The following is a 16726-nucleotide window of genomic DNA, read 5'->3' as shown; positions in this document are numbered from 1 at the left end:
ATTTGTTTCAATGCTCGTAGTTTATGTACTGTTTATGTTCTGTCAGAAACAGTGCTTTGATCCTACCCACATAAAGAGTATCAGTGCTGACAACACAAACACTGTATGTAAAACACCACTTGGAGTTTACAGTAAAAACAGGCTGGGGCTACACAATGATGTTGGTCAGGTGACACTAACTTTGATCCAAGTTGTGTGGCCAAAATATTTTGTGTGACTTGCTGTCGTGCAACTTTAATATAATTGCAACATGGCTGCTAAAAAAAATAGCCAAGTCGCAGAGAGGTTCCAAGCTGGTGGAAGTCACACACAACGAACATTGAGATCTACGATAGCAAAGTTACGACCGGCAACCATAATTCTATTAAATATGGATCATGTTGCACATGATATGTTGTAGTCATATTGCAACACCATTCACTGACATTAGATGCCATGTCACCTGACTGACGTCCCTGTGTAGCCCCAGAGTAAAGTTGATGTCAGTATTTAAAAAGGCAAGAATTGCTGTAACAATGCTTTTTCCTTGCATAAAAAGGGATTATTGGCAGAGCTTGTTGAATTATACTAAAACCATAAGGCTGTGTTAACACTCAGCATTTGGGTACATTGTTGAGTCAAAAAACAGCCCAAAATGTCTAGTTTATGGCAAAAAAAATAAAATTAAATTAATATTGACAACCGGATGAATGAATTTTGTAAAAAAATGATATTTAATTAACCCAATACAGTCATTGGCTCTGTGGGACGTTAGGATGTCGGGAGCCCCAGAAGCAGGCCGGAGAGTGGACTGGTAATGTATGCACCGGACTACTGGGGAATAAAGAGGCCAATATCTATATGCTTTCAGCTGGATGAAAATTCTGCTGCAAGTATGTAATCCTATTCAGAATGACTGTAAGAGATCCACAGTGGATTTTGCTACGAACTCGCAACATGAAATCCGCCGTGGATCTGTTATGGTTGAAGCTATACTAAAGGTCCTTTCAATAAAATACTGTAAAAAAAAAAAAAAAAAAAATATATATATATATATATATATATATATATATAATTTCTTTTCTGTTCAAACTATGGTTGGTTTGAAAACTGCATAACAGCATTTATTGTATGAGAAATAATTATTGAAAATGTCTGGGACAAACACACACACACACTTGTAGATAGATTGATTTTTTTTTTAATTATTCATTCATTTATTTATTTATTTTCATGAATAACTTTTTCAAAGCTGAAAATATGGGCCAAAAAACTGAGTGTGCATATAGCCTAAGTGTAAAACCTTTCTTTTCTTGGAATACAAAATCTTTCATTCCAGAAGCAGAGAGTAGATCATACAGACACAAGTCAACACAAGATCAGTCAAAATAGATGAACCGGAACAGTGAAACTTGTCAAATAAAGTTGAACCTGATGTTATCATAAAGTCTGAACATTCGGTCAATATTACAGGTTTAGTTTTTGTTTTGTTTTTCTGGAGGGCAAATGCCGTCTGAAAATCGAAATTGCTTTGCACAGTTTCATCTCTTAACGCAAATGAAGATCCTTTTCAGAAAATCTTGAAAGATCTTGAAGATGTTTATCGGCTAATCTACCTCTTTTGCTTGACTTTATTCTGTTTTGTGTGGAAAATCCACTTTCACAGCGTGCAGTGGATGACAAGAGTGAGGGCTATTGAAGCCGGAGCAGAACATTCAGGATAAACTAACATGTCATCAATTTAAAAGAAAAGGGAAAAAAAGAAATTGAAAAAAGTCAATATTTTCTTGTCTAGTCTGTGTACTGGACACCAAACTTTTGGGAGGAGATCTTTGGTTTTAAAGTTTAGCATTAGTTCCTATAGTGTAACAAACTGTTAACCAGTTCATGCCCAGGCCATTTTGCCATTTACCCAGGCATATTTTTTCTATGTGTTTTGTGTTACATTTAATTTCCTTCTTTACCTAGTGATATTGGTCTGCTATGCCCCAGCAGCTCCTTAAAGGGGTTATCCAGTGCTACAAAAACATGGCCACTTTCTTTCAGAGACAACACGACTCTTGTCTCCAGTTCAGGTGCGGTTTGCAATTAAAGGGGAACTCCAGGTAGAGGTTAAAAAAAATGAAACTTCTGCAGAAGCATAAAGCTTTACTTACCTATCTATTGCAGTTTTGAAACTACCAAAAACCTATTGTTTTTTTGGGGGGGGTTGTTCTTTTTTGTGTTTCTGCACTTCCTGGCTGAGCAGTTGTACACAGTACTACAGGTTCCAGAATGCAATGCTTTCCCTCAGCTGTTCATCACAGTCCCCGACCCTGCACATCCCCCACCCAAATATATTGCAGAACATCTAGGCTGTGTTCAAACATTGCAGTTTCATTGTGTTACTGAATTATTTGCAGTACTTTATCATTTCATTGTTGTCCCACCCACACAGCAAGCTGTATTCTCTACCTATAACACCACACAGCACGCTGTATTCTCTACCTGAAACACCACACAGCACACTGTATTCTCTACCTGTAACACCACACAGCACACTGTATTCTCTACCTGTAACATCACACAGCGCGCTGTATTGTCTACCTGTAACACCACACAGCACACTGTATTCTCTACCTGTAACACCACACAGCACACTGTATTCTCTGCGTGTAACACCACACAGCACGCTGTATTCTCTACCTGTAACACCACACAGCACTGTATTCTCTACCTGTAACACCACACAGCACGCTGTATTCTCTACCTGAAACACCACACAGCACACTGTATTCTCTACCTGTAACACCACACAGCACTCTGTATTCTCTACCTGTAACACCACACAGCACGCTGTATTCTCTACCTGTAACACCACACAGAACACTGTATTCTCTACCTGTAACACCACATAGCACTGTATTCTCTACCTGTAACACCACACAGCGCTGTATTCTCTACCTGTAACACCACACAGCACACTGTATTCTCTGCCTGTAACACCACACAGCGCTGTATTCTCTACCTGTAACACCACACAGCACGCTGTATTCTCTACCTGTAACACCACACAGCACGCTGTATTCTCTACCTGTAACACCACACAGCACGCTGTAATCTCTACCTGTAACACCACACAGCACGCTGTATTCTCTACCTGTAACACCACACAGCACGCTGTATTCTCTACCTGTAACACTACACAGCACGCTGTATTCTCTACCTGTAACACCACACAGCACGCTGTATTCTCTACCTGTAACACCACACAGAACACTGTATTCTCTACCTGTAACACCACATAGCACGCTGTATTCTCTACCTGTAACACCACACAGCACGCTGTATTCTCTACCTGTAACACCACACAGCACGCTGTATTCTCTACCTGTAACACCACACAGCCCACTGTATTCTCTACCTGTAACACCACACAGCACGCTGTATTCTCTACCTGTAACACCACACAGCGCTGTATTCTCTACCTGTAACACCACACAGCACGCTGTATTCTCTACCTGTAACACCACACAGCACGCTGTATTCTCTACCTGTAACACCACACAGCACGCTGTATTCTCTACCTGTAACACCACACAGCACGCTGTAATCTCTACCTGTAACACCACACAGCACGCTGTATTCTCTACCTGTAACACCACACAGCACACTGTATTCTCTACCTGTAACACTACACAGCACGCTGTATTCTCTACCTGTAACATCACACAGCAAGCTGTATTCTCTACCTGTAACACCACACAGCACACTGTATTCTCTACCTGTAACACCACACACACGCACATAATATGATAAAGCATCTGTTATCTTTGAAGTTGAGCCCCACAATAAGGCTCTGATCCTCTCTGCCATTTAGCATCATTTACTTGTGTTATGTAAAAAACTAATAACCTGTAACCCCATCTATAACATCTAACCTTATTAATGGCTGAATGGATCATATTATCTTTGGCATTAGTGGAATCAAATTATTATCATCCAAGATATATCTACACTGTATTCCAGTCTCATTCTCTTCTCCACTCTCATATTGAGTATAGGGCTGAACTCTCACCTAGTAATTTCTTGACCTCCAAACTGGTGGATGACTGAAGTCCTAATATGGTCGTGTCTAAATGGTCACGTGGGTAAAGTATGGATCATAGTGAGATATAGCTACGTGTCCAGCTTGACCAATCCACTTGGAGCTTTGCCAGTATACCATTTTTGGGATATAAGTTGTACTGGGTGTAACCATATTTGGGCATAAGTGTATATATTTTCCCGGTCAAGAGAGTATATAGACTTAGAAGGTTAGTTGGTTGGGGAGTCTTTGGTATACCATCTTTCAAGAGAAGCCTCCACGCACATCTGGGGTTTGTTAGCCCCCACCTCAGGAATTCACCCAAGGAAGTTCTTTGTTCTCTAGCCGAATCTTCATTCACCATTGGAAAGAGACTACTTCCCCATCATTTTTGGGACTCTGAGACTTGAACCACAGAGACATTCTAAGACATTTGTAAGACTATTGCCTTATTTCTCTTATGATTGATACCCTGATTATATGATATTTGTACCTCCTTTGGTGAAGAATTAAACGCACCATATTTTTACCAACAAGTTTTCTTCTGCCGTCCTGGATAATTCAAATTTCCCTCCAAAGCACACTTTTCCTTTTTTTTTTAAACCTCATCCTTATTACATGTTACTGCATCATTTTTGTGGCAGTACTGCAATGACACTCTAGCATGTGTAAACACAGGCCTAATTTCACTGCACACGTCTGCACAATCAGAGAAATTATGCACTTGCTTCTTGCCGGTCAGAGATAGTGAATCAGTCAGGGGATTGGGTTATCCAGCCAAGTCTCTTGTGACATCACACCCTGCCCCCTGTCTGCATCATCAGCCTGATCTCAGCAAACACACACACAATGTGAGACAGAGGCATGGAATATTTGTCTCCTAAGAGGGGAGAGCAGTGGGAGCAGGAGACAATGTGGATTGGCACAGGGGCCATTCCTGGATTTCTATCAGCTACCAGTGTGGCAGAACCGCACAGAAACGGTAATACATTGTATAGACACATCTATATAACTTTTAATGTACTAATAGAAAAGAAGTTTTCCTTATCCGGAGTTCCCCTTTTGAGCTCCATTCACTTCAATGGAACTGAGCAGCAAAACCCCGCCAAAGCTGGAGACAAGAGTGGGGCTGTCTCTGGAAGAAAGTGGCCATGTTTTTGTAGCACTGGATAACCCCTTTAAGCCACCCAGCAATCACATTATTACTGACAAAGAAGCATAAAGCACTATAGCTTCCTGTGTAAAGAGGTTTTCCCATCTGGGTAGTTATGACCTATCTAGAGTATGCACAGAATAGGGTATAACTAAGACATATGAAGAACAATCATGACAACAGGGACCCCAAAATCCCACAAAAATGGAGCTCTAGGCCATAACAGCAGATCACTTTGGTGGCTCCATAAAGATTAAATGAAGCTGCAGACGCTATGAATGGAGCTCTAATCTGCAGGGATTTCGGGGGCCCCAGCAGTTGGCCCACTCACAATCTTTTAGTTATGCCTTATCCTGCATGGCAGGAATACCCGTTTATGGTGCGTTCACACCTACAGGATCTGCAGCTGATTTTCTGCTGCAGATTTCATTTAAATAACTGAACACAGCATCAAATCTGAGGGTGTGTCTGTGTGTGTGGGGAAGAACATCCCTAAGTAAACAAAGAATGGCAATGAAGCTATATTCTGAACACCCCTCAAGTAATCCAGGTGCCCACATTGCATTTTTTTTTTGTAGTCACAAAATCCTTCAGCACTAAAATTAAGGCATTGTGGCTTTTATATAAAGAATCAACAGCCCTTCTAAGCAAAAGCCATCTAACCGTGTGAATCTCCTTAAGTAAAACTTGATTCTGCTCTCACACATCCCGCATTTTTGGAGCCTTTCATGTCTTACTGTAGAAAAAGATAAAAAGTGAGAGTTCTCAGGAGTTGATAACTTTTAATGGCTAATTGAAAAGAAGACAAATAACAAGGGAAAATAAAATAATAATAGCTGTGGATTACAAGATCTGCACAATAGCTGCAGCCCATCTGGCGTTAACCGGGGGCCATACCTGCCTTCTGGGTTGGACTTTGCAAAAACATACTTGCCTAATGGCATACCTGTCTAATTCAGGGAAAAATTGCCTTGGGAGATTGGGAGAAGAACTTAAGCACATACCAGGGCAGAGAGAACTAGCTACCTAAGAGCATACCTGGTTACTGTTGGGATTACCTACTTAAGAAGATACCTACCTAATGTAGAGGTCAAAAACTACCTATGGACATATATGCCCACTCAGGAGAGGGTAAGCTACCCACCTAAGGATATACCTACTGTCATGCCCGTACCTGTCTTGAGCTCAGCACAACCCTTGGCTAGTGGTGTGCGGCCAAGACTGTGGTGGTAGTAAGTTTTTTTTGTCTGAACACTGTCCTACTCCTTCTATGTCAGTAATTGATTTCCTTACCACACCCATCTATTCCTTGCATAGTTCCTTTTGGTCACTTCACAGTTTACTTTGTTTTGCTTTGGTGATTTTGTGACTGGCATGTCTTCCTACCAGTTAGTGTGCAATGTCTTCAGGTGTCTGTTGTTGGAGATGAGGGGCTGGTCCAATTACGTTCTGGACCAGACCCCTGACTTCCTATAAATCACCCCCAGGGTATTAACCCCTCGCTTGCTATTAAGTCTAGTTTATCTAGCCAGCTTGGTGTATTCTGTGTTTTACCATGGACGTTTTCTGGCTTTTCCTGACCCTAACTTTTGTACCTTGACCTCCCTGACCTCCCTCCATCTTCTCTGGATTACATTTCTGTATCCTGCTGTCCTCTCATTGTCACCTCAGCTTCCTGACCATCCCTTTCTATTTATATTGTCTTGTCTGTGTTCCATATTCCACCTTTGTTGCAGGTGTGTGTGTGGGGGGGGTCGTCTCTGTGGTTGTTCGCAGTCGCTTAGGGCTGTTTGAGACAAGTAGGAAAGGACAGTGGGTAGGGACAAGGTCACGGTTCACTGTCTGTGTCCACCCTGGCCCTTCCCTGGCCAAACCCAAACTGTGGCTGTAACACCTACCTAAGAAAACTACATGCCTACTAGGGGACGTACACACCTAAAAAGAGAGCTACCTTACTATTGTGGGGGACATATCTGCCTACTGGGGAATATACCTGCATACTTGAGGAACTACTTAAGCACTTTTAGAGACATGCCTGTATAATGGGGACACTATCTAACTACTTTGGGAAATATACCCACCTAATGATGGATCTCTTTTCCTACTTCGGTGGATTTGGTGTATTCACTGAATGGGGGACCTTATAAATTACCCATCTATACTGTGTGGGACACCAGTATACGGTATACCAGTATTACAGTTTGGGGCACTATAGATGAGTTTGTGTAGCAGTAGGGATAGTGCTATAAAATGCAGGGCCTAAGATGTTTGTCTAGCAGATACTTAAAGTGACACTGTCACCCCCTTTGTGCATTATGACATCTATACACAGGTGTAAAGGGTAAATTTAGCGGTTTTAATACCTTATTTTATATCATACGTCATGGTCCTTGTTCAAGTAAAAAGTGTCCTTTTATCAACTGCAGATTGCATTAAGTGGGCGTGGCCTTGCAGCATTAGTGCCACTTAGCCCCGCCCACAACTGCACCGTTGGCCCCGCCCCCTTAACACAATCTGCAGTAGATAAAAGATGACTTTTTACTTGAACAAGCACCATGACGTATGATATAAAATAACGTATGAAAACCACTAAATTTACCCTTTACACCTGTGTAGAGATGTCAGAATGCAAAAAGGAGGTGACAGTGTCACTTTAAGAGACAAAGTGTGTCGATATTATTTGGCGCATGTATACTGATAGTATTGGTACTGTTGGTCTGTGTATAGCAGTTTTTAATCAGTAACAGTATGTCATTATTGTCCATTCATTATGTGATGGTAATTGCAGTAGTCATTGCTTGACAGTATTAATTGTCCTGTTTATACTGTTATTATTGTTATTATTGGTTTTGGTATTCTAAATGTTTGGTCAGTAACAGCATGGCGGCATTATATATGGTAATAATATTTGCGTCTTGTATACTTATGTTAACTTGTAATTGTATGGCTATTAAGCAGTATGAAGCATTATACCTACATTGTCTAGGATAAATATGCACGTATGTTTCTCTTAGATTAACCCAGTTCTGCATTACTTATAGCCTGAGGCTCTGATACCTAGAAATGCAGAATTGCATTGTTCTGTGTAATTTATTAAAAGCTAAGGCTACATAAGCGTGGTCTCTCAATCACAAACCATGATTATGTAGCCTACACAATACTTTCTAAGCATAATATTCCAATGAGTTTTATAAATAGAAGCATACTGTATAATCCATAGAGTAGGTCCTCAATATGGTGCTAATAGGGTTAAAGTGGTTCCCCACTTGAAGCCCATTTTAACCATTTTGTGTATACGGGAAAGGGGGCACTCTTCTTAAGCAGCCTGAAGCTCATAGTACCCTAAATCGCGACACCAACACCCTCGGGGGTGAAATAGCTAGTCCGGCCTTGCCTATACTGTCAATCAAGCTGAGCTGAGATTGGTTGCTTTGGGTAACATACTACATTTTTACAAGACTCCTAGATAAATCTTAGCCTGTGTCTCTAGTTCATCACCAGGGCATAGAATGTTAATTAACTATGCGGCCTAATTAATTATGGTCTGTCTGATTTCGATTTTCTATGAAAAGAATTTTTGTTCTAACAGTTTTGTCTATGGTCTTATCAGTTGAGAGATGCTTTGAATTATTCACATACCCCATATATTATTACTTCTCGCTGTGTGTATATTATTCATCCCATTGTGTTGAAGATACAGATTGCTATAAAAGTGTTAAGCTGAGAAAAATTCCAAAACTTGATCTTAAACCTTTGAAAGTACCTTGAGGCTTGGTTCACACTACGTATATTTCAGTCAGTATTGTGGTCCTCATATTGTAACCAAAACCAGGAGTGTATTAAAAACACAGAAAGGCTCTGTTCACACACTGTTGAAATTGAGTGGATGGCCGCCATATAACAGTAAATATCTGCCATTATTTCAATATAACAGCCGTTGTTTTAAAATAACAGCAAATATTTGCCATTAAATGGCGGCCATCCACTCAATTTCAACATTGTGTGAACAGAGCCTTTCTGTGTTTTTAATCCACTCCTGGTTTTGGTTGCAATACTGACTGAAATATACTGACTGAAATATACGTAGTGTGAACCCAGCCAAAATGTCCATAATCTATAGTGTAGCCTGGCATCAAGTGTTCTAATTCCCTACAGTGGCACCACAGGCCAGATGAAGCATTACTCCGTCCTCATTCAAAGCAATAGGTTAGCCATTTCCAGAAATTCAGAACTGTCCACAATAAGAGACTTTGTAGCTTCTCTATACTGGGGCTAACAGATCATGGTATTAAATAAGTGATCTCCCTCCATAAACTTCCTAATGTGATATGATATGCAATATGAGGACCACAATACTGACTGAAATATACGTAGTGTGAACCCAGCCTAAAGTTGCAAGCTTTGGGTTGAAACTCTTGGAAACTCAGCGCTCAGCTTTCATATCTCTCTTTTCTGTGGTATAATAAAAGCTGAGCTCTGATTTGTTGCTAAGAAAAACAGATATAATTCTTAGCCAGCTTAATAAATCTTCCCCCTTGTTCATACAAATTGTCCAGAGATATGACATTTGGACTCAGGATTTGGCTTCCAGATGACTATTACTTAAGCAGAGATGGGGATGGGAGGGGAAGCGAGAAGGCTTTACAGTGCACTTAGGGAGCTTGGGAACACCTCTTTGACACTTAACACCAGAGAATAAAAAAATTTTTTTTGTCATGTTATGGCAGCACAGACTGATATATGAAAGGAACCATGTGTCCCCAATAATAAGACTGACAATCTGTTCCTACTTAAAACTTTCACTATAGTTGGTAAACTAAAGGGCTATACCACCACAATCTTGTTATAAAGAAGAAAGAAAAAAAGGGCAAAGTCTGCTAATAATCTTATATATGCTACTCCGCTCAGTAGTAGAACATACAGTATATCCCAACCTGAGCACTGACAACTGTTGGTATAGAGACCATAACAGTTGCCAAATCCCCCCCCCCCCTCTATAATTCTGCTTAAATGTCCATTGTAGCAATTTGGAAATGGTGTAGTGATAATGGAGAATATGGAGATGAGCTAAACGAATCAAGATTAGCTAAAAATTGCACTGTCAATTTGCTTTGTTCGGTAACGGAGGTGGCCAGTTGGCTGTGTGTAAAGGAGAAAGCAGAATGGCAGAGCTGGGAGAGACTAACAAAGTGATATACCGAAAAGAACAAAAGTCCAACAGCACCTTAGAGATTCTCCGGTTATGGCCACAATAGAAAATGCAGGATGCACGCAGGTATGCTCACAATCCTAGGTATTAGCTAGGAACTTCAAAAGAAAGGATTTCCCACAGCATCCACGGTGAAATAAGTGTGTTTCATCAGGGTACAAAGAAATGCAACGTTTCGGCCTGCTGGCCTTACTGAAGTATGCTTGAGAAAGGCCAGCAGGCCGAAACGTTGCATTTCTTTGTACCCTGATGTGTGATTAAACACACTTATTTCACCGTAGATGCTGTGGGAAATCCTTTCTTTTTAACAAAGTAATATAGGGACAAAGAGGAGCTAGCCAAATAGACTTGCTGATTGGACTGGACTGAAAAATGGCCCATGGATCACTTAAGCAATAGAGAGTGAAACATAGAGCCCAACTGGTAAAATGTTGCAGCACATTAAAGGACAACTCCAACGAATTTTTTTTTTAGCTTATTTAACACATTACAAAGTTATATAACTTTGTAATGTGGTTAAATACCTGGTCTGGCCCCCTTCCCCCACTTTCGGACCCCCGACCCCCCGCCCGGAAGTTAAAGAATGTATACATTTACCTATTACGATCGTCACGGTCCTCTTCTCCCGGGCGGCATCTGGTGACGACAACATCAGAGCCAGGGGGCAGTCCGGGTCTTCTTCCTCCTTGGCGTCTTCATGCGCACATGCGCACCAGCAGCCTTTTCATTGGCTGGAGCGCATCACATGGCTTCCAGCTTGCTCAGCCCTGATTGGCTGAGGTTGCTGGAAGCCATGTGATGCGCTCCAGCAAATGAAAAGGCTGCCGGTGTGCAAGCGCACTGGCAGCCTTTTCCATCCCCAGGACCCGGAAGTCAGAGACATCGCTGGACGGCGGTGACGGTGAGGTGGACGGCGGGCGAATGGAGTGGCGATCATCACCGGAGGGATGGTGAGTATGGTGTCTGTGTGTGTCTGTGGTTTTTTTTTGGGGGGGGGGTCCCGCCGGAGTTTTCCTTTAACCCCTTAGCGACCCATGACGTATCTAATACGTCATGGTGCCGCTCGGGGTGTTCAGATCGGGGTCCCGCCGGGACCCCGCTCTGAACGGCGCTGATCCCGGCTGACACGTGCAGCCGGGCAGTGCCTCTAGAAGCCGGCGCGGGTCCCGTTGCCGCGCCGGCTAATTAAGCCTCTAAGTGCAGCTGTCAAACCTGACAGCTGCATTTAGAGACACTGCGCCGCACGTCCCTGGTGTCTAGTGGGACGGATCTCACCCCCGCGATGCGATAAAAATAAAAGTAAAAAAGTGTTTTTATTAATAAAAAATCCCCTCCCCTAATAAAAGTCCAAATCACCCCCCTTTTCCCATTTTATAAATATAAATTAATAAATAAATAAATAAACATATTTAGTATCGCCGCGCGCGTAATCGCCCAAACTATTAATTAATCACATTCCTGATCTCGCACGGTAAACGGCGTCAGCGCAAAAAAAATCTAAAGTGCAAAATTGCGCATTTTTGGTCGCATCAAAAAGTCGTATATGCGCAATCAAGGTACCGATAGAAAGAACACATCATGGCGCAAAAACTGACACCTCAAACAGCCCCATAGACCAAAGGATAAAAGCGCTATCAGCCTGGGAATGGAGCGATTTTAAGGAACGTATATTTGTTAACAATGGTTTGAATTTTTTACAAGCCATCCGATACAATATAAGTTATACATGTTACATATCATAGTAATCGTAACGACTTGAGGAACATGCATAACAAGTCAGTTTTACCATAGGACGGATGGCGTAAATGCAAAACTCCCCGAAATCAAAACAAATTTGTTTTCTTTTCAATTTGACAGCACAAATGATTTTTTTCCGGTTTCGCAGCATATGTTATGGAAAAATAATGCCTGTCATTGCAAAGTACAAAGTACATTGCAAAGTACATCTCTAGGTGAAAAAATGCAAGTGCTATGGACTTTTAAACTTAAAATGGAATAAGCAAAAGCGCAAAAACGAAAATAGGCTTTGACCTTAAGGGGTTAATGACCGTACAGGACTGATTTTGCAGTTTTGTGGACAGTAAACTCAACTTTAGTGATCAGTGCCAGGAAGCGGCTGCCAAGGCTAATTAAATAATGGGGTGCATCAAAAGAGGTATAGATGCTAAAGATGAGAACATAGTTTTGCCTCTTCATAAATCACTAGTCAGACCACATATGGAATACTGTGTACAGTTTTGGGCACCGGTATATAAGGACACAGCTGAACTAGAGCGGGTGCAGAGGAGGGCAACAAAGGTCATTAAGGGAATGGGTGGGTTACAGTACCAGGACAGGTTATCATGCTTGGGGTTATTTACGCTAGAAAAAAGACGTCTTAGGGGCGATCTGATCACAATGTACAAATATATGAATGGACAGTACAGAGATCTTTGTAGTGATCTTTTTACTCCTAGGTCTGTAACAATGACAAGGGGGCATCCTCTACGTCTAGAGGAAAGAAGATTTCATCATCAGCATCGACGCGGGTTCTTTACTGTACGAGCGGTAAGACTGTGGAACTCTCTGCCACATGATGTTGTCATGGCCGATTCATTAAATAAGTTCAAGGGAGGCCTGGATGCTTTTCTTGAACAATATAATATTACAAGTTATGGGCATTAGATTTCTGGTGATACGTTGATCCGGGGATTGTTCTGGTTGCCATTGCAGTCGGGGGAGGGGGGGGGGAGTTTCTCCCTGTGGTGGGGCGGTTGTCTTCTGCCCCATAGGGGTTTTTCGCCTTCCTGGATCAACACAGTAGGATTTCCCTAGGTTGAACCTGATGGACTCTTGTCTTCTTTCAACCTTATTTACTATGTTACTATATTATAATTTTTCAGAATTTCCAGATTTATTTAACTTCTATTCAATATGTCAACATTTCTTCCATATAGATAACCATTTTTTCCTTTTTTTGGTCTTTAAACTTTTTTTTTCTTTTTAACCCTAGGTATCACATGTATGGTGTCAGTGTACACAGCTTGTCTGTTCTTATTCTATTCACCAATAATACCGAGCAAGTTGTTTTTGCTAAAGAAGGAAATTATGGCTCCAATTGGAATTTTGGACAGGTTACATTAAATGAAACTTCAGGAAATGTGGTCAGTGTACATTTTACATTTTTTCATGAATTTATATAAATATTGACTTTAATTTTCCCCAATTATGTCATAGAAACATGTCAGAAGTTTTGATCAGTGTGAGTCTTCAGATCTTTATCAGTCATTAGAATGAGCCAGGAGAAATGCATAGCTGTGCGCTTCCCTCTCCAGCTTGCTCCAACTCTGTCCAGTTGGAGAAGACTGTCTCGGTAGACTTATAATTGAGCCTATTGCGGCAAGACAGCTTCGTCCAATTCAATCTAATGTTACTCAGGTCTGAACACTCAGATCTCGACCACTCACAACTTTGTCTTGGCAAATGTATATTCAGGAGTTTATGGGACAACACTTTTATATCCTTCTAATAGTTTGAATGTACAAATCAATCACCTCTGAACATCATTGTACAAAACATTGACAAATATCATGTACATATATTTATATAGTTAAAAAATTCTGCAGATACTGCGTTTCAGCCTGTGTTAAACCAAAGCTTCATAGCCAGTTTTTCTGGTTATTATTGGGACCAGTCAGCAGTTTGTTGATAGACACGTCCCAAACACTGTATAATCCATTGCTTCCTAGTGCACCACATTCTGAGTGATTATTCACTCACAAATCCGATTACCGTACAGCACCTTTCACAAAACTATATGCTCCAGAATGTAAATCCTCCTAGTAAGCTATTTACATTCACTAAACCATCAGGACATACACAGAGATTCCATCTTGCAGAGATCTAAATGCTGCTCTGGATAGGGATCAGTCAAAAAAAAACAAAAAACTATCTTTTGCAATGAAATCTTTATGTACTGTAGACATGTCACTGGAGAAGTGTTCGAGGGGGTGTATATCTCACTTAGGTTGCTACACAGTGTAAGATGGCAAGTGCAGGATGGATCTGTTGCTCAGCAGTGTTATGCTGCTGAGTTATTATTTATTGTTGCCTGGCCTGGATTTACATGGATTTGCAGGTAAGTTTGGTAGTGGGACCTGTCATTCCCTCCCCCGATCCAGTTTGGGTTTTGGGATCAGGTGAGCTCTGACCCTAATTAGCCTGAGAAGGTAAAAGCTCTGCAGAGTCTGCAGGTGGGGGCTCTCAGCCAGGAGTGATCAGCCTGTGTGTGCTTGGAGGAAGCTGTGAACGCAGCCATTGCTGTAGCTAAAATACACCCTGCGATACTCAGGCGAAAAACGCCGTGTTATAAAGTGTCAGATAGGTGAGAAAACCTGTTAGTTAGTTCCCAGACGGGAAAGACCTTTTTGTTTGTTTGGTTCTTAAAAGCACGGTGTTGCTGTATGTTTGCTGGACTGTTTATGCTACAAAATGAACGCCAAGATCCTCTTTTATAAATCCAAGTCTGCTGTGAACTGTGTCCAAACACACCATCCCCCGGGAAGATCCATACAGTACCCATTTTAGGGCTATGAATTTTTATAGTCCAAGATGATAGAGGCATCTGTTCCCCTGTTACCAATGTAAATTTAAAGGGTTTATCCATCTAAAAAACAAATAAAAATCGCAACCCATCAATAATACATTTCTCCTATCCAGTGCTGAAACTCCATTCAGACTTCGATCCGCACTCCAGTCTTACTGGAGTGGGTGTCACTTCACTTTTGAAGCCAATTAATGGCATCAGAGTTCACAGACTGAGCTCCTGGCATAATGGCTCCAGTTACAGAGCAGTGATACCAGGGGTATGGCCCATGACCTATGACATCACTGATTTGCTGTGGCGAGACTCAAGTAAGAAGTCTGGGGTGACGTCTGGGCATTAATGGGTCAGTGTTGGATGGGAGAAGTGAGATAATAATTACTATTGTTATTACTTTTTTTCTTATAGGTAAACCCTTAAATCCTCTAAAAGCCTCATGTGCATGTTCCTATTACAATATAACTATTAATCAAACTACTGCATTGGTTTTCTGCATTGATTACTAATAAATTGCATTCTGACAACTTGTATCTATAATTGTGACTAAGGGCCCTTTTACACAGAAAGATTATCTGACAGATTATCTGCCAAAGATTTGAAGCCAAAGCCAGGAATGGATCTGAAAAGAGGAGAAATCTCAGGCTTTCATGTATGACCTGAACTCTGTTTATAGTCTGTTCCTGGTTTTGGCTTCAAATCTTTGGCAGATAATCTGTCAGATAATCTTTCTGTGTAAAAGGGCCCTTAGACATCAATGTTAAAGAGGACCTGTCACCCCCCGGCTCCCTCCCCCCTGTTAGATCCCCCTATACTTACGTGATCCCGGGTCCCGCTTCCTGAGCCGGTCAGGTCCCGGAGATATCAGCGCCCGAAACCCGGCACGCGCGCTGAGAGATGAGTCCGATGCCCATAGAGAATGACGGAGCATCGGACTCCCCATTCATTCTCTATGGGCGTCTGACCCTGCTGTCCGGGACCTGACCGGGCGGGATCACGTAAGTATAGGGGGCACTAACAGGGGGTCGGGAGCCTGTCACCCCGGCACGGGGGGTGACAGGTGTCCTTTAAAGATGATCGGATAGTGAAATATTCGATAATTCCATTCAAATAGCTTCCGATTAGTAATGAGCTAGCATGCTCGTCTGAGCTGGGTACTCGATCGAGCATTAGGGTACTCGTTACTCGGACGAGCATCTCGTGATACTTGAGAAAATCTCATCATCCGTTTCCTGTAAGTTTGGGCACTATTTCTCAGTCAATAAACATGCAGGAGACTCTTTGGTACATCCTGCCATCACGTGGGACCCATACATGTCAATAGCAGCGATTGGTTGGCCAGATCAGATGACCCTGCCATATAAAACTCGGCGCCGGCAGTGCTCGCTTTAGACGCATGCTGTGAGAGATCAGGGACAGAGCTGCTGCTGGTCAGGGAGAGCGTCAGTGTAGGATTTAGTATTCCAGTAGGCAGGGTATATACGAGCAATACAAACAAACAGCCCTTTTAAGGTCTTCAAATCTTTTTTTAATAGTAGTACTACAGACTGCTGGCTGGGACTTGCAGTGGTACTACCACGATTTCACCAGCACATTGTGGTGATCGGCTGCTGGCAGAAAGGGGACATTAGGTGTTGCATACAGACCCCTAAGAAGTGCTCTGTAGTCTTTTATGGCTGGTGGTGCTGCTGTACTATATTGTATTGCTGGGATTTGTAGTACACCTGTGTAGAACTTCAC

The 16726-nt window shown here is 41.8% G+C and overlaps 1 protein-coding gene across 2 annotated transcripts in view; it reads left to right on the top strand.

The window, feature by feature from the left end:
• The window catches only part of TMPRSS15 (transmembrane serine protease 15), a 302887-nt gene that overhangs the window by 151720 nt on the left and 134441 nt on the right, over window positions 1–16726 (top strand). For both annotated transcript variants that reach the window (XM_069945651.1, XM_069945652.1), the window contains one exon: window positions 13400–13550. In XM_069945651.1, the coding sequence (XP_069801752.1) occupies window positions 13400–13550 (151 nt within the window). The remainder of the gene's footprint in view (window positions 1–13399; window positions 13551–16726) is intronic.

The sequence above is a fragment of the Dendropsophus ebraccatus genome, chromosome 11 (assembly GCF_027789765.1).
Source record: "Dendropsophus ebraccatus isolate aDenEbr1 chromosome 11, aDenEbr1.pat, whole genome shotgun sequence".
NCBI lineage: Eukaryota > Metazoa > Chordata > Amphibia > Anura > Hylidae > Dendropsophus > Dendropsophus ebraccatus.
Note: the sequence above shows the minus strand (reverse complement) of the source record. Positions and strands in the feature narration are given on the sequence as shown.